The following is an 18,795-nucleotide window of genomic DNA, read 5'->3' as shown; positions in this document are numbered from 1 at the left end:
TGACTTTATTTTGCTGCTTGAGTATTATTGCGTTTATCGCCGTTTTATGGCTTAGAGAACTATATGTTCATTTTTGACATTTTTCTCTACACAAGCCTAGGCAATTTTCTTCTTTATGAACAAAAAATGCTCCAGTGTGTAGAGGCCATTAGTATTCGTATAGCTAATCCCCATAGCAAATCAGTTGAAAAGCTCTTTCGCAGGACATTCAATAGGATTAATTATAATGCCTCCGGCACACCTTTTCGATCAGGAAAATTTCACAAAGTCTAAATTTGAATCCCTTTTTTTCCCACACGCTTTGCGTAAGTCTATCTCATTCTTTCGCACTCTTCTTCTTCTTTTAAACATCATTTCAAATTCAATTTAGCTCAATTGAATTTAGGGAGCGAAAGAAAGAGATAGTCAGATCATAGAAAGAGATTCGAATTTCGACTTCATGAAATTTTCCTGATATGAAAGATGTGTTGGAGCCATAATATTCAGATCTCTATTTCGATTAATTTAGAATATCTTTAAATATAAGTAATTTATGATAAAATTTCACTTGAGACCATTATTTTGCAAATTGACTTACCCTTGTCAATACCCAATTCACAATGGATGAGTATTTAAGTGAAGATGGTAATTGAGTACAACAATGTGTGACAGTTTTTCCAAACGTGTTTCCTCGGGAGAATGCTTCTGATGTGAAATGTACCTTGAAATTAATTAGATTATCGAGAAAATTAAAGCGAATTTGATGTTGAAAGGCCAAAGTGTTATGCTCCTGAAAGAATTTCTGTGGAAAGTGCCTCCAAAAGGAAAAGGTTTGTGCATTCAAACAGGTGTCTGATTGACAACTTTTTGCCTGACAGCAGCCTGGTACAAAGGTGACGATAAATTTTGGAGGAGTGGAAAAGCATGTACATGAGGTTGGTGAATCGATAAAGTGATAAGTTCTTTACACAGTGGGTGACTTGTGCAACATATGGAGGCGCCTGGTGACTGCGTCTCGCCACCTGGCGTCTCCATAGTGATGGAGGGGTACCGAATGGGTTAGATGGTTAGAATTTCACCCATAAATCATGGTTTAATCGTTGAATTTATTAACCACTATCAGGCCATACATTTGATTCTATGAAGTCCAAATAGTAACTCACTCGTGCATAAACGCCTGGTGTTGAACTTGCACAAGAAATACCAAAGCTCGTTACACCAATTATTGTGGCAAAGCCATTTTCAGCAACTGTTTGAAGTGGCCCACCAGAGTCACCCTGAAAAATAACAGAGCAAAATATATCGATGTACTTTAATGTCATCAGTTTGGGTGATTGTCGGTTGGTGCAATAAATTGCTGTCCCTTAATCTATTAGCCCACATATTGAAGTATATTACAGCAAATATTTACGCAATATGTGGTCATTTTGGGATGGATTATATATTTGACTACATGTGATGCTAAAGTTTAACAAATTAAATAGAAATGTTGATTACTTTGTTGCAAAATAGCATTAAAATTTCTCATTTTGTAGATGATTAATTAGTGTATATTTTACATGTAAATATCGCACATTCATAATTACAGGAGACTAATTTGATTTTCTCGCGATTTTAAGAGTTCTGTATACGCAAAAAGGGGCACCTTTGAATTGGGGAATCTTTGGAATTGGACTTTCTTCTCCTATTTTTAAAAGGAATTGAGCGGAGCAATAATATTCCAGATGGACACCTAATAAAAAAGGAATTGAGACTTTTCATAATGTAGTTTGGCTTTAAAATTGGTTTGTCGAGCTAAATCATATAATAGTGAAGTCCATTCCCTTTTAAAAATAGTAGAAATAACCCGATTTTAAAGGTACCCCAATTCTAAGGTGCCTCACTTCCCTCTATGCTTCTAAATACGCTTCCAGCACACTTTCCGACCAAGAAAATTTCATGGAAACGAAACTCACATCCCTTACCTTCTATAAATCATTTTACACTCACTCACTCTCATTCAAAATTGAATTGAACTAAATTGAATTTATTGTGATGTATAAAAGAAAAAGAAGAGTGCAAAAGAGAGGGATAGACATTTATAAAACGTTGAAAAAGAAAGAGATGTGAATAAATACCAATTACAAATATCGTCGGTTCCGAATAAGACTATTGTAAGTCTACTTACAATAGTATAAAAATATGGTATCATTGGATGCAGAAACCTTAGATCTATATCTCCACAAAATTTTATGTTGATTAAGATATTCCTGCAAAAGTTACAAGAAAAAAACTTAAAATCAGCGTGCCCAATTATTGAGTTTTTTGCCCACAATTTTGCTATAATTAATTTAAAAGTAGTGTTAACTAGAAGATATTCAATGCGTAAGTATGATAAAATAGTTTCAAAAGCTGAAAGTATACTAATTGCAGTGAAATTAATGAAAATAAATTTTAGCTGTCAAACTTTAAACCTCTTTCCTGTAAAGTTTACATTTTGGACTTACAATAGTCTTCTTCGGAACCGACGATATACAAACTTAACTATCATTTTTGGTTACTATCTTCCTTAATTTCTGTCTGTCCGTTCGGCTATCATCAGCTCTAGAGGCCAAACGGTTAGAAATAGCGAATTGGGACCTTCGGGGGAGCCCCCCTCATAAGTCGAACCAAGGATCGTTAACATGCCCCTAATTTTCCCCCACCCTCCCCCTTCCCCTTCAAAACCATGTTTTTTGGGATTGCTCGAAAAAGCGCCGTGCGACTTTTTTTCATTTTTGGATATCCTTTAGAGATTACCTAGGCGGAAATTTCGTCCATATACGAAAATACCATTGAATCATTCCTAATAACGTTTTTTCAAGGTAGAAGTTAAAAAGACACTAGAGAGAGCATTTATCAAGCGAATGGAGTCTTATTTGGGCTCATTGGTATTCGGTTTTGAATCGGTAATGAACCTATTCATAACCGATACATAATTTTTGTACGAAATTCAATTAAATTACTCTTGAGGTGTATTTTGGGAAATATTTTGAGTGATTTATATGTCGCTTTAAATCGGTTGTGAACCGGTAATGAACCGGTTATTTACCGATAAGTAATTTTTGTTCAAATATAATTTTTATTTTTATTACTCTTTAAACCAATTTATGAAATCTATTGAGTGATTTATGAATCGATATAAATCGGTTGAGTACCGGTAAACGGTAAATGATGCGAAAGTACTTTTGAGGTATAGCATCTAAGTCACGAGTTCGAGCATTTCGCAAATCTTGGGACGCTTTGCCACCCTTTTTATATTGGCAACCATGTCGAAATAGATAAAAAAAATAAATCGTTCTTGTCCTGATATTAGCCTAATGTTTAATTAAAAAAATGAATCTTTTACACATTTTACTTACACTATTTGCTCTAAAATTGCACAAAACGACTTGGTCCCCTGTAATTTTGAAAGACCGATATAATGTATCATGACTGTCCTTCAGTTATTATAAAATTAAATGATATTAAAAATTTTTTCGGAAACCGTAAAACTTGGTAAAAATATTATGCAAATATTGGCAAGAATATTCAATATGTGTCAAATATAGTAAAATCCAATTAAATAACCGATAAAAATGAAATGCTTGTATCAAATTAATTACAGATTTTATATACATTCATTTAAAGTCGTGATCAATTTACACTCGTTGGTAATTTTAGTATATTTTTGAATAAATTTAAAGTTATACAAATCAGTTGAGCAATAAAAGAATTAAAAGATAATAAAATACATTAGTCATGTACTTTAATAACAAAATTCCATTATATATTTCAAATGATACCCCAAAATAAAAATATATACGAGGCGTGTTCAAAAAGTATGGTGAATTTTTATTTTTCTCGAAAAATATTTATTTCAAAGTAATCCTCTTCAGATATAAAACATTTGTACTTTAACATATACTAATCTCTGAATTCCTTCTTATATCGACTGCTTAGAATAAGAAACGAATAACGAACAGGAGATCGATTTGAAGCTGAGATTTTACATGCAGAGTATAAGATTTTTGAGATGTTAAATCTTATAACTTTGAAAATATTTATCTTTCAAGTATATAATATTCACAGAGAAGGTAGAGGGTATAAAGAAGTATCCAAAAAGCGAATTAAATGTTTTTTTTGTAAAAAAAAGGAGTTGTTCGACTTATATTCTGAGTCGTCGATATGTACTTTTTGGAATAGCTTTGAGATCTTCCGGCCATATGGTTTATCTCCTTAATCGTACCAAAACACTAACTTTTCCCGGGTCTTTTCAGTTTTATTTACAGGAAAAGTCCCTGGAGGGCAATGCCGGTAAAAACGGTGATGTAGGCATAATTACCGTGCTATTTTGTCCAAAAAATCACGAACAAACAAGGATGTTCGAGCGATGTTTTGGAGCAAAAGTTGCTGCCACACGTTTCATACCTAAAACATCCAAAAAGTATTGCATGAAATAAGCCAACCGATATACTAATAACCTCAGAAAATTATCTAATAGTTATTCGACAGTTTTTCATAATAATTTTCCTTAGGGGAGACTGAGGAAATGTCACAAAACGGATATTTTATTTTTTTACAAGCTATCCAAGCGCCACAGAACATTCTAATCAGCGCAAATTTCTTTTTAGGATATTTAGCGCTCTACAACTTTTGTGAAAATAATTTTCCTCTATTTTGTAAGGAAATAGTGCTGTTTTCTAAAAGGTAATTTTGTGAGCAGTCTCAAAAATGCTAGGGCAAATAATATCAGACATTGGGTAATAATTATCACATTTGGATTCGATTTATTACGGGCTCCCGTAAATTTAAAAATACCTAAATCACATATTTATAAAGGAAGTTTACTCCTCTACACCTTTGTAGAACAGAGTTGTATCTATCTGAACGAGAAAAGTCCTGAGAAAAGCTCTTTTCAAGCTATTATAGAAAAAGCACACAAGAGACTGCAAATCGTTGGCGTTTCTTTTCGGCTTGAGACATCAGAAATTCCTTCGGTTATTGTTACTTTTGCTCCATACCTTTTGTTACTTTTTACCCCAAGTAGTCGTTTTTAATAAAAGAATTTCTGGAGAAAAGAATCTTTGTAAAATTCTAAAATAGATATTAACAGTCCTTGTTTTTTATTTATTTATTTTCTTATTTTGCTTTATATTTGCCGTTCATAAATTTTGTGCTTTTCCTTTTATCTCATTTGGTTTTTTGTGCTATGCTATTGTAAAAAGGTTGAATCCTGTTTATCAAACAATTTTATAAGGGAAAGAAATAGTGATTTAAAGAACAAGACTAGAATCTATGTGAACGTGAACCTCTGACAGTCGTATGAATTAGAATAATTAACGGTTGAAAAAGTGTAAAGTATTTAAATGCGATTTTTTAGTAAGAATTTCGAAAATTTTCAAAACTGAATTTCAAAATTCAAACACTTTTCTAGCACGACATGAAACAATATTTATATTGAAATGTTTTTAGAATATTATACACTATCTTCGCTGTTTCGTAAGTCAAAAAGTTTACCAAGGAGTGTATTTTTCTCAATTTATTTTGGGAAGTATAGAATTATTTAATTAGCTTTTATATTTTCGATAAGTGTAAATCGGTCTCAACACTGAACATAAGGTCACTATAATAATTTTTTATCCGTAATTCAAAAGTAGGGACATGTGCGGCACTTTTGGATTGGAGTATTTTTGAAATTGGGCTTTTTGTCCTATTTTCAAAAGAAATTGGGGCTTATTGTAAATAAATAAAAGATGAAATGTAATACCCAACGCACAATAACTTTTATTTGTAATCATGTTTTTAAAATTTCCTATGAGAGTGAGCGAGATGACTAGATCTAGATTCCACTCACTCTTATTAAAATGTCGAGAACATGTTTACAAAACAAAAGTTAATGTGCGTTGGGCATAATGGTAACTTAGGTTCACAATAGGTTTATGAAGCTAAATTATATCATGGAAAAATCATCCAGTTTTACTTAAAATTAAGAAAAAATCCCAATTTTAAACGTACCCCTATTCAAAGGTGTCTCAATTCCCCTTATAGCTTTTGCCATTCTAAATAGTACTTTTGCATAATCGTTAATTGTTTGTCAGTTGTGAATGAAGAGAGGTATAGAAAAAAAATACGAACTGGAGAATAATTTTGTAGAAAGATGAAAATCGTGAGAATAAATTCATTTCCCCAAGAGTAAACGACTTTCTTTATTGAAACAAATTGCAATTAATTTTTAAAGCAAAGTTTTAACGTCACGAGTTCAAGCCATCTCTGAAATCCAGGGACACTTTCCAACCCCTTTTTTTTAAATTAACTCCACCTACCTCACATGCATCGTTATTGCGTGTTTTGTCAAATGCACAGAGTTGTCCTTCATCCAGTGCATTTGGGAGGGCTCTTGAAGGTGGCAAATCCGCAAATGTTTTGTTACAGTTCTCCAAAGCCACGGACGTGAGGTTAGTCTTCAGCAGGACACCTGAACGCTCACGTCTTTCCACGGATGTTGAGCCCCATCCGGTGACAATAAGGGAAACATCGTCACCAACATCCTCATTATCAGTGTTGAGGCAAGCTGGCTTAACATTTTCATTCATTTCCGCCGGTTGAGCCAGCCTGATAAGGGCAATGTCGTGGTAATTGCGACTCCTCTTGTAGCTCGGGTGGCTGATGATTTGACTGATGGGAATATCTTGTGGTGTAGCTGTGTCGTCGTTGGTTTTGAGGGTGACTTTTCCAAGACGAACGATGGTGGGACGTGATGCGGGATTGGCAACACAGTGAGCTGCAGTGAGAACGTAATTCTCGGCAATTAGGCTCCCACCGCAGTTCCACTGAAAATCATCTGAACCAACTTCCTCCGATGGATAGCCTAGGGCTGCCATGTGCGGAAACTCCCCCAAACTCGTCTCTACACCACCCAAAATATGATAAGTCAGTGTTTGGTATTTCTCCATGAACTTTAGGCAAGCTTCTTCGCACTTTCTTGGTTTGCTCTCAATTCTCGATCCTGGTGTTGTTGAAATTTGTTGATTAGTTGCAACACCAAAGTCTGGCAGATTTATCTCATTTCCAGGGGACCTGCCATGTGAGATATACCAGTATCATATATTTAACTATTTTATTATTATATACTCGTACCATCCATTCCATACTCATATCGGATCAAAAAAAAATTTGCACCAATAAAAGATATAAATAACATTATTTAATTAAATTTACATTTGTCCTCACTGATGAGTTTTTTTTGTTTTTTTTTATATAATATTAATTGCTTTTAGCATTTATTAAAATAAAATGAATCAATAGAAAATTGAATAAAATTTGCGACAATTAACAATTGAATAATACTATGATTATACAATTCAAAAAATGAATAAAATATGAGTTTAAATATTTAATTTTTCTAATGAAAAATAGACGGAAAAATTATTTAGTTGCCCAGATATTAAATTTGGCACAAAGATCTCCGCCATCGAGTTAATTTATATAAATTATAGCCCCGGCAGATCTTTTAGGTCAGGAAAATGTCATGGAATCAAAATTTCCATCCAATGCATTTGCATATTCCTATCTCATTCCATAGATCTCTGATCTAATTTGACCTAGCACTGGACAATGAGAATTACAAATTTAAATTTTGTCAGCAATAAATCAAATTTGATCCGTAATCAATTTTTAACTTCAAAGTGCAATTTCTATGTAAATTTTGGCAAAGGGAAACAAAGAGCACTGAATATTACAATTCATTACTACTCATAGCATCCGGTACGTCTTTTAGATTAGGAAAATTTCATGAAAGCAAATTTTCCTTTCTTTCTGGATCGAACTAAATTAAAACCGTTATGATTTTCAAGAGAAGAAGAAGATAAGAGAGAAAGACATATGCAACATATTTGAGAAACAAAGGGAATTTTAATTTCATGAAATTATACTGGCTAAAAAGATATACCGGTAAAATTTTGTGAAGATTTTAGATTTTTCTTTATAAAAATTTAATATGCCCCTGAAAAAAATTTATTATTTACTATACTCAAGGGGTAACTTATTTCCATTTTTTTCTGACAAGGGTTTCTGGTTTCTCGAGTTTCGCGATGAAATTTATGGGTTTATCGGGTTTCGCGATGCAGAAAGGGATGCAATTTGTTTTGGGTTTCTCGAGTTTTGCGATGCAAAGAATGGGTTCTTAGGGTTTCACGATGCAGAAATTGGGATGCAATTTTTGGGTTTCTAGGGTTTCGCGATGCAAGGAGTGGGTTTCTCGGGTTTTGCGAAGCGTTTCTGGGACAATTGACAAGGGTTTCTCAATATGATTTACCCCTTGACTATACCAAATTTTATTTTCTGCCGGTGTTTTGGATTGTTTGGCAATTTGTCTCGATCACTTGCTAGATCGTGGTGCAATAATGCTTGTGAAAAATTCGATTTAAATTCTGATTTCATTTAATTTTGGCGATGTAAAAGGTGGGGTAGCGGCATGATATATAAAACTTTGCAAGTAAAATTTTTAATTTAGGTCACTACAATGTGAATCTTAATAAAATCTTCGGTAATTTCACTTTTTATTATTTCAGTTATAATTTCAGTACTAAGCACATTTAATTTTACTGCTCGAACTCAAAAAAGGAAGAGTTATGTAATCCGCTCCTTTCCAATTTGTCACCGCTCTGGGGCTTAACTCTTTCGCGTCTTTAGGGCAATGTCATGACTCGGGGAAAAAAGTTTTTTTTGGGTATTTACATTAATTGAAATCTATCTGTTCGTGCACGACATCATAATAGAAGGATGTAAGATTCTTGGCTCATTTTCTCAAGACTCCAGTTAGATTTCAATTAATGTAAATAGCCAAAAAGAAACTTTTTTCCCCGGGTCATATATGACCCTAAAGACGCGAAAGAGTTAAACGGTAAAGATATCAATTTTCAATCTTCTGTAACTCCCAATGAAAAACAATCTTCTGACGTTTTTTTCCTTCATCATCCTCCATCTTCTTCAAAAACATATTTTTTTGTTTTCCTCAAAATTGTCTTAAATTTTTTCAGTCACTTTCGGATATGTTTTAGAGGTAGTCTAGGCGAACCGAACATACCTATGCCCGGAAAATTCGCGATTTTGAATTATTGAAAGTCAAAGTTCAATCACTTTAAAGGAATCATTTTTAATCGATTTGGTTAAATTTAGATTTTTTTTGGAAAGGTATTGAAAGGTTTTTATCGGTAATGGATCGGTTTAGTACCGATAATTAAATAATTTTTTTCGGAAATTATTTTTTTTACTCGACCTTAAGTTTGTTCCCGAGCTAGAGATGAAACGGTACGGTAAGACATAACGACTTACGGTCTTTGATGAGCCCCCATAAATGGCATTATCTCAGTCGGTGTTTTACTTTTTTTCTCTAACTCCCCTATCCCCTCCAACCCCTCTGAAAACAATATGTTTATGATTATAAAAATTCCGGTAATCACCTCCGAGAGTGGTCTTCACCTCAAAACTAAAACACCTTTTTAATCTTGCACAGAGCTTTCGGTCCGGATATGGACCTTCTTCAGTGGTCGACTAAGACTATGTTTTTGTGATTTCTTGAGGGAGAAATATTGTAGGGGGAATTAAGGAAAAAGAACACAGCAGGAAAAATCAGTTGAGAAGGTTTTTATGGGATTTAAATATTTCACAATTTAATAAATTTCTAAATTTTCTTTCTGCAAAGACACTTTCAGTGACGTGTTTGGCGCTTTTTACTAAAAATAAAAGAAAAATTGTTAGTAAAAGCGCCAAACACGTCACTGAAAGAGTCTTTGCAGGAAAAAAAATGTAGAAATTATTAAATTGTAAAATATAATATTTAAATCCCACAAAAACCTTCTCAACTGATTTTTCCTGCTGTGATATTTTTCCTTAATTCCCCCAGGAAATAGACGGAGACACTGAACCTTTCTTGATTTTCACAATTTTATTCTCTACGACGTTTCGAGGATGGATGTCCTCTTCATCAGGTATCGAATATGGCAGGGAAAATCACGTACAGGTTCCCTGCCATATTCGATACCTGATGAAGAGGACATCAATCCTCGAAACGTCGTAGAGAATAAAATTGTGAAAATCGAGAAAGGTTCAGTGTCTCCGTCTATTTCCTGCTACATTCTGTCGAACCGAAATTCTTCTGAAACTTAATTCCCCCTACAATATTTCTCCCTCAAGAAATCACAAAAACATAGTCTTAGTCGACCACTGAAGAAGGTCCATATCCGGACCGAAAGCCCTGGGCAAGATTAAAAAGGTGTTTTACTCTTGAGGTGAAGAAAACTCTCACTGGTGATCACGGGAATTTTTATAATCAACTAATCACACCAGTTCCATTATCTATTGTTAAAGACCAATCACTTTCGAGGGCTCATTTTTAAACCGGTTTGGTTAAATTTGAATGTTTTGGAAAGGTATTGAAATTTCGAACCCGGCTGCGTCAGTCCCAATCGGTAGTGAATTGGCCAAGTAATTGTTAATTGATTTATTTTTCTCGATTATCCCTTTTTATTCAAGCGTAGGCGTGTTACTAATAACAAGAACATTTTAAAATGCACACTTTTTAGTCAATCTCCTAGTGCAGAATTGTGTTCCGATTTGTGAATGAATTTAAAATTCGTTAATAAACAGGTACACTGAGAGTGAGAGAAAAAGAGGGTGCGATTAACTTTTTTTCCTCATAACTCTCATACCTTTAACACATTTTAGGTGTATCAACATTTTTAATGTTAATTTTACACCTTTTTAAGGGTAAAATTAACATGGAAAAGGGTAACTTTAACCCATAATACACCTAAAAAGGGTAATATTTACATCGATTTCGGATCAATACTGCAGGGTAAAATTAACATTTCCGGAATGTTATTTTAACTTTTTCGGATTTCTCTCAGTGTAGGGGAGAGCGCGCTACTTTCGGACGACTGAAACTTCGGACAACTCAATTTTTTTTTGTATGTTCTTAATGGAATAGACTCATGGCTGTTTTAAAAAATAATATTTTAATGGGTCAAACTCATTAAAAATATATTGAAAAGAGAGTTATTCGAAGCTTGAGTCGTCGAAAGATAGCGCGCTTTCCCCTATAAACCCAAATAAACATTCAGAAAGATAATTCACTGATGGCTCTATCTCGTAAGTTCGAGCATTCAGCAAAGCTGTTTCCTGACCAAATTAAATTTTTTTCTGCGCAGCAGTGCAGTGCCACAGACTAGAACATTATTTGAATTCTTGATCTATTCTCTTGCATATTTGCAAAATGGTTTATGTGCTTGAAGCATTGAACCAATATTGGAATTGGAACCAATGAACCACAATTGAATGCATTGAATAAACTCTGTGTAAAATTTCATATCCGATTTTCAAATAACTGAAATCCCTGAAATCGTTCAACAATATTGAAACCATAAGGACAATATACTCACACGAAATATATCATGTCCACGTCATTTCGATTTATGTTAACAGTGCTGGGTGGTGTAAAGTCATCTTCTGTTGGTTTATCATCGCCACAGCAAATAATCTCGGAATTTCCAACAAAGGTACATCTCACAATATCTGAGTAAGACATTTTTCCATTTTTGAATCCCTCCCGTGCCCATATACACTGGAGATGTGCTTTGCAAACACCAAGAGTTCCATCCTTCAATCTGCATATGCTACCCTCTGAAATAAGTCCCACGAGAATTCAGCCAAACGACACATAAAAGGGAATACCATAAGAATTCCATGAAAAGTTAAGAAACTTTTGTTCTAAGAAAATACAACAGATGAGAGAATTTCTTTAGACTACAAACATACATCAAATGAATGACTTTACTATGATTAATGAAAGGAATTCGAGGAGGAATGAATTACACAAATTCCAATACATTTTGGTGTTATTGCATTACACAAGTATTTCAAACCTTTAATTAAATGCTAATGTGTGATTTTAATAAACAAATAATCAATGAGGTAATGTCACATACTTCATCATATTAACTTGGGTAATAATAGAGATGTTAGATTTAATCGTATAATGAAAATTGTCACAATTTGCAAGAATTTTCATTGAAGGGGTTTTTCTTTGAGTTGAATATTAAAGTTTTATGTCGTCTACACATTATGAGAAATTTAAAAAAAAAAATGCTCTTTTAAAGAAAATTTCCCCTATCCTTGTAGGCAGAAATGTCAGATTTTTTTTAACAAAAGGCAATTTTTGACGAAAATTGCTTCTATAGTGTGTAGACACCATTAATGTAAAAAAAAATTGTGTAGAGCTCGTAAAAGGTAAGTTAAACTATAATAAAGTGTCATTGTTCCATATTCCTCAATCTTTCATGAATTAAAGCACCTTCAAAATTATTACAATATTGAGTTAATATCTTAAAAAAGTATATACAATTTTAGAAAATTTGAAAATTTATAATTCTTTTTACCGTGATGAATTTTTTGGGTTGATTTACAGAACGTTACCAAATTTATTGCATTATTTAAAAGTGAAGAGAGTGACTTATGGCTTCCATTTTATGAAAAATGTATGTGAGTATTTGGCATATCGAATAATTTTGATAAGAGTAAAAAATTTGTTACAATATACTAAATATATGTAGATAGAGCTCTTATCGTATAGCAATATAAAAATTTCGTAGCAACTAAGAGCACTAGCTCAAAAGCAGTCATATATATAATAATAATAATAATAATAATAATAATAATAATAATAAATAAAAGTGTGATTTTTGAAATAGACAAAAATCAATGAATTTTGCTTCACCTAGTAGTGCAATAAAAATTTTGAGGTGAAGCTGTCTTTTCTTACATACGAATACGTCGACTTTGTGTTGGCATGACAAAGAAACATGTCAAATGCGCTACACCATATTTTATTTTTAGCGCGTGTTTCTTCTTGTAAGAAATAACATTCGTTATGAATACTTATTATTTTTCATAGGTGTACAGTAGTTTTTCAATCATCAACGATTATACTTCTAACGCTTCTAACTAAATTTAAAATTAAGGGTATTGACTCTTTGACGGAAGAATACTCAACATTCGATAATTCCATTTTAGGATAGTTTTTTGACTATTACCTTGCTCAAGGAACGAGTCATTTATGAGGTTGGAGTGAAGATTTGTCATTAAGATTGAACCTGAAGGGTCAAAAACGTAGGTACAAAAAAACTCTAAGTCGTATGCATTTCCCTATTAAAATAGCGTTTTTTTACTCTGAGCTCCTCATTTAAGGAACTAAGAACACTTTTAGAAATGGAGTTATTAAGAGTTGACACAAAAATTTAATAAATAAATTAAATTTTTAAATTTAACCCCTAAGGACTACGACCGAGTGTACTGCTAAAAATAAAAGGATCAAATTGATCTAAATTTGATCCTTGTGCAAAAGATGGATCAAATTTCAAACTCTGAATGCACATTTATCCTAATAGAATATTTTAGTTTGATCTATCCTTTGCAAAAGGATCAAATTTGGATCAATTTCATCCTTTTATTTTTACCAGTGCAAACTGGCCTTGCTTATACGGTAAATAGTGGCTCTTCTAAATTCGTATCGCTTTTAAAAAAGCCCTCTTTTGCTGTATTTGGATATTAATGGTTACTGCAGAGGTTTAGGGAGCCTTATCCATAAAGACAAGTTTACTGTTCTATAGGGGTCCCGGTCAAAATTCCGAAAGCCAAAATCCCGAATGGGACAAAATCCCGAATGGACCAAAATCCCGACAGTCAAAATCCCGTATTCTCAAAAGTGTCATTAGCTACTACCACGATTGCACTCGCGTTTGCTGGAGGCAAGGGGTAATTTCCTGTGTCTTGGGAAATTATTCTACGCATTATCCTACATAATATAATTTTATCCCTTTCAGGATTTTGAACATTCAGAATTTTGGCTTTTGAGATTTTGACTTTCGGGATTTTGGTTTTCGGGATTTTGGCTACCTCCGGACAGTTTATCCTTTTTATTTTTTCTAATATCATTCTTAAAAAAAAATTAAAATGAATAAAAATGTAGACAAAGCATTGGTGGCCTATTCCGGCTGCCTTCATTCTCATAGTTCCTTGTCTTTCCGGAATTCTTTTAATGACTTTTTCAGATCATTTGCTCATCGAAGCAATATTTTTTGTTATTTTTATTACATTGTATAATCCTCTAGACTAGACCTAGAGTATGCAAAAACTAAAAGTTCATGGAAGTTTGAGGAACAAAAACTGTGGCCGGAATTGTAAGCTGTACGGAATTTGGTACACTTACCCTAGGCCATTATTTGTACAATAAAAATTTACAATATCTAACTAATTTTGTGTTATACGGGCTTCAAATCCAAGGCTTAGCCATATGGCTTAACTGTTACAATTTCTTATCAGTCAAGATATTTTGGAAAAAAATTAACTTAGGATTCGATTATTAAGGACAAATGACCTAATAGATTTTGAAAAAGCAATAAAGTTTGTTACCATTTAGGATTCTGAGACCTTAGGGAACTGGGTAAACCTCTAGTCTGAAGACCGCTTTAGAACCGCTAGAAAATTGATCTTAAAGCAAACGTCAGTTTCTGCAATCTTAAAACATTAAAAAGTTTGCAAGATATTCTTTCCTTAAGTGTTTAAATACTCTTTAATCATTAACTGGGAATATTATTTTGTTTATAGGGATTTTCTTTTGGATTTCTTATCTGTACAATACAATGCAATGGGTGATGTCATGAAAATTGACGTTAAGCAGTGTTACTAGAGTATTCAGCGTAATCGCGTATTGCATAAATGGTAAAAATCATGATTGGGTGAAAGGTTAAAAGCAATTCTTGGAAATACCAAAAATGCATAGACTGTCAATCATGGGAATTTTAATGGGAGATTCCAGGATGTAGTTAACTCTTCGCCAATTTCACAATGTTAATTACCATAGAGATCAGCTTCCGTTGTGAAATGCACATAATTTAGTGCGATGATTAACCAAAGTGCGACGATGGCAATGAAATGGCCGAAGGTCATGTTGCTGTTTTTTTCAGTCTGAGTATTTCTTTTTCTTTGTAAATTCAGCAAAAAAAAACAACAAGAAGTTGTCAACAGTGGAAGAAGAGTTCTGGCAGAACTTGTTTGCAACTTCTTTTTTTCTACACAAAAATTTTAATGAATTGAGCAAAAATCTGGAAATATTTCAAAAGCACAATAATTGCTATGAAATGAAAGTAAGTCTAGCTTACTCCACATCGATTCTTTGTAGAGATTATTAAAATTTGAACTGGTAAATATGATAAATACCAGCAAAGTTTCATTGAATTGTGAGCAAAGTGATAAGACACTTGACCTATTTTGGCTCAATTCACTGCCCTTTTTTTTTGCTGGGTGACTGCAGAATCTTCACACTCAACCACTATCACTGGATTCACAGCTTAACATTGCGAAAGATAGTTGACTTTTCAACTTCTTTTGAACTTATTTCTTCGCATTATATATTACCATTCACTTCACATCCAAAATTTCTTTCATTGACTTCGTCTAGACCTTGTATGTTCTTCAGTGAGTGCAAAATCCAAACTGGATTCACTGACGATGCTTCGCCGGAAAGATCTTCTCGTGGACTGAGACGATTGAATCATCTTGGTGAAAAAAAAACGAATATATTCATAAACACATACGCAAAAACTTGTAAATAGTCAATACTGGTGTTAACACATGATTGTGACAGTAGAAACGCAACCGGTAATATTTGGTTGCTCTTCATATAACTCGATTTAAGAAAGATTACCTAGAAACTCTCAATCAATTACTGAACGATCAAGTTTAAGCAAAGAAATTGAACTATAGGAATAGCACTAAAACTGGTTTCTGTTGCGTTGTGGTTGTCACACTCTGTACCATCCCAGTCAGGAAATTATCATAGAAATTTATTTACATTTCGTAAATACTGGGAATTCTAGAGGGGGAAATTTATAATAATTCACACCACAAGTCTCAACCATAATTTAGACGTTTTAGTTGAAATCAATCACAATATGATCAAACATTGGCGCGTGTCTCTCAGTATGACTTCTTTTTGCTCAGAATTAAATAAACATAGCTAAAGGTGTTTAATTTTTTTCACAGAGGAAATTAACTCATCAATTGTATACAGAAAGTACGCTTTTAGACTATTTCTCGGTTTATTTTTGGTTTTTAACACATTCACTCAAAAATAGTTGGACTTGGTCAGAGAAAAAAAGAACAAGAAACCTTGACTGGTAAATAGTTGAATGGGTTATTGGCATTAATCTGACTCAGAAGAAAAAAAAAGTAATTTAGGGGAAGTACAAGTGAGAAAAACCATATTTTACTACCAAACGGTATCTCAAACGGCGGCGTTGAAGTTTAAAAACCACATTAAATTTGCTGGCGGAAACATCACTGACTCAGACAATGCGGGTAACACTTAATTATGATCTTACAGTGCTTTTACAAAGGAAGCATTTCGTGGAAAATTTATCGATTTTACTCCCAAAACCTCCATCATTCGCAATGTAAAAGGGTTTTCCACATGAAAGATAAAACCAATTAGAAACACACTAATGTAGGAAGAAAATTTGTAATTTTCACACATGACCTTAAGAGATTTCTAAAAGCTAAAAAGCTCCTCCTTTTTTTATTTGATGTCGTAAATTTTTATGTTCTCAGATAATGTCATTGACCTTTTTTGAAATGATAGAGACAAACGGAGATGCACTAAAATTAAATATTAAGATTAACTTCCTCCAGGCTGTAGTCTATTTCAGTTAATTATTGATTATTCATCTCTTAAGTTATTGATAGTATGGTTCTTATTTAATTAGTTGATTTGACAGGATATCGGTCGAATTAGGCCTAAGGTCTAATACCTGAGCAAGGAGCCCTAAAGGAGGGGGGGGGATAAAAAACTTACAGGGGTTTTTCCTTAAAACTATTAGAAAGTCCATAAGTTTTTTTTATTACAATCGCTAATTGTGCAACTCTATAAAATGAGATGACATTCAATGAATAATTTTTTATTTCATTAGTGTCTCCTGAACACGTCTCCCAAAAATACTAATGGTTCATTATGTCAAGTGTCTGATCTTCAGAAATAGGTAGAATTATTTTATAAAACTCATTTTATATCAATAACGGTACGTTGTAGAATACTGTTTTCAAAGAACGCGAGTTGTAAATGAGGGCTCAAGAAAGATTTCCTTAGAACACACCACATCTCAATATGTTCAATTTTCCTTACAATTTTCTTGGAATTCTTCTTAAAGTCTTGAATATCTTTCAAACTCACTAAAAGGATTGAATGGGATGACTCGTCTACTTTACAATAACATTCTTCGCGAAAAAAAAACCTGGGATATTTGAAGATTCTAGAGTCGAAAAACGTACCGCGGTATTATGAAAATTCTAATAAAATAATTCAAGACAAAAAATTCTTATTTTAAGAGAAAAGTTTTTTTTTATCATTTTATGTTAATAAATTTATGAATGAACAATTTTATAAAAGAAACTTCAAAATAGTATCTTTTTGACCGTGCAATTTTCAGAGAACCTAGCTCTTTTTTTCAGAGATGGATTAAAGTAGGGGTTCTATATATTTTTAATGTTTCTAATGTTCCTAATGCAGCTGCTTAAATAATATTTTTTTTTATTAGACAAATGCAAGGGGTTACTCAAGTTTAGAATACCAACACATTTTTGCGTTAAAATCCATAGAATCCATGGAATTACTCGTAAGATTCGGTTAGAATCTGAAATAATATTCCTTCAAAAATCACTAGAATCAAATGGAATTACTAAAATCAAATGAAATCACAGAATCATTCTTTCTCAAATTTCCATGATAAATAGTAGGTATTAAGCCAAAATTACAGATTTCTATGGATATTTTTTTTTTTAAATTTTCAAAATAAATAAATAAATGGACATTTTTTACATTTTCAACTAAAATATCAATCTTGGAATATGTCTCATTTGAAAAGCTCTAGTGGCGGATGTAAGGTAAAAGACCCAGTCAGCAAATGCGATTAAGGTGAACTCCCGGGATACCAAGAATAAAATTGCGTACGGTGAGACACTACATTTTGTGTTATGTTCAATATTTTACATAGATTAAGGTGCCCAATATAGGATTGATAAGAGACTCTAATTAGAGTCAAGGATGCGGCCAAGACTTTAGCAAGCCGGGAGCCAAATTGGAGAACTATCCCCAACATAAATCGTTTTTCAAACGCAAAGAAACGCAAAGAAAAGTTTTCCCGAAAATTTGTTAAAGTAAGCCCAATTATTATGACTTTGCGTTTATATGAAAATCAATAAAAGGAAAAGGAATTCACTTATGATCTGTTCTTCAAGGAAATCATTGTGCCGATTTATACGATTTTGTCGGATTGAGACAAAGAGTACAAAAGAGTTTTCATTGATCTGAATAGCTTTCGGGAAATTGCATATTAAGCTTAAGGATCACAAAACGATGATCGAGACAAAAAAGCTTTTAAAAAAATCTTATTAAAAAAAAAATTAAAAGCACCTTCCAATAACTTTCTTATCCTATTTTTCTTCTTTCTCCATCCTATTTTGAAGATATTTTAAATTAGATTCCGCGCAAGGCTTTTCATATTTTGTCGATATTTATCTTTTACCGAAGTTTAATTCAAATTAAATAATTTTCAGTTCTATGGAAAGCTTATAAAATCTAACAAAAAAAAATTTCAAAACAGTGGTTGCGTCTTGTGTGAAAATGACCTTAAAGTGAAATAAATCTTAGTGTTTTTGAATTATTTTAAGTTTTATGTTTTTCTTATTTTTTTCAGTTTTTGATTTTAA

General features: G+C 32.8%; 1 protein-coding gene across 5 annotated transcripts; it reads right to left on the bottom strand.

Annotated features, from left to right (window-relative positions):
- Window positions 1–1,065: 1,065 nt before the first annotated feature.
- LOC129807230 (serine protease persephone) lies at window positions 1,066–15,828 on the bottom strand. 5 transcript variants are annotated; one of them, XM_055856356.1, is made up of 6 exons: window positions 15,740–15,828; window positions 15,253–15,590; window positions 14,892–15,137; window positions 11,418–11,658; window positions 6,303–7,056; window positions 1,066–1,256 (listed from the first exon to the last, which is right to left on the bottom strand). In XM_055856356.1, exons 3-6 carry the CDS (start codon window positions 14,980–14,982, stop codon window positions 1,089–1,091), a joined length of 1,254 nt encoding a protein of 417 aa, XP_055712331.1. In that variant the 5' UTR covers window positions 14,983–15,137; window positions 15,253–15,590; window positions 15,740–15,828; the 3' UTR covers window positions 1,066–1,088. The 5 variants fall into 5 exon arrangements, with proteins under 5 accessions (XP_055712331.1, XP_055712327.1, XP_055712328.1 ...); XM_055856352.1 differs by having other exon boundaries at window positions 15,253–15,828; XM_055856353.1 differs by having other exon boundaries at window positions 14,892–15,016; window positions 15,253–15,828.
- Between the last annotated feature and the right edge of the window lie 2,967 nt (window positions 15,829–18,795).

This window comes from Phlebotomus papatasi, chromosome 3, assembly GCF_024763615.1.
Source record: "Phlebotomus papatasi isolate M1 chromosome 3, Ppap_2.1, whole genome shotgun sequence".
NCBI lineage: Eukaryota > Metazoa > Arthropoda > Insecta > Diptera > Psychodidae > Phlebotomus > Phlebotomus papatasi.
Note: the sequence above shows the minus strand (reverse complement) of the source record. Positions and strands in the feature narration are given on the sequence as shown.

Coding starts and splice junctions, on each gene's coding strand:
- LOC129807230 (XM_055856352.1), bottom strand. CDS start 14,982: ATGACCTTCGGCCATTTCATTGCCATCGTCGCACTTTGGTTAATCATC. Junction 7,057..11,417: donor GTGGACATGATATATTTCGT/GTGAGTATATTG, acceptor CTCACATGGCAG/GTCCCCTGGAAATGAGATAA. Junction 1,257..6,302: donor GCAATAACGATGCATGTGAG/GTAGGTGGAGTT, acceptor GTTATTTTTCAG/GGTGACTCTGGTGGGCCACT.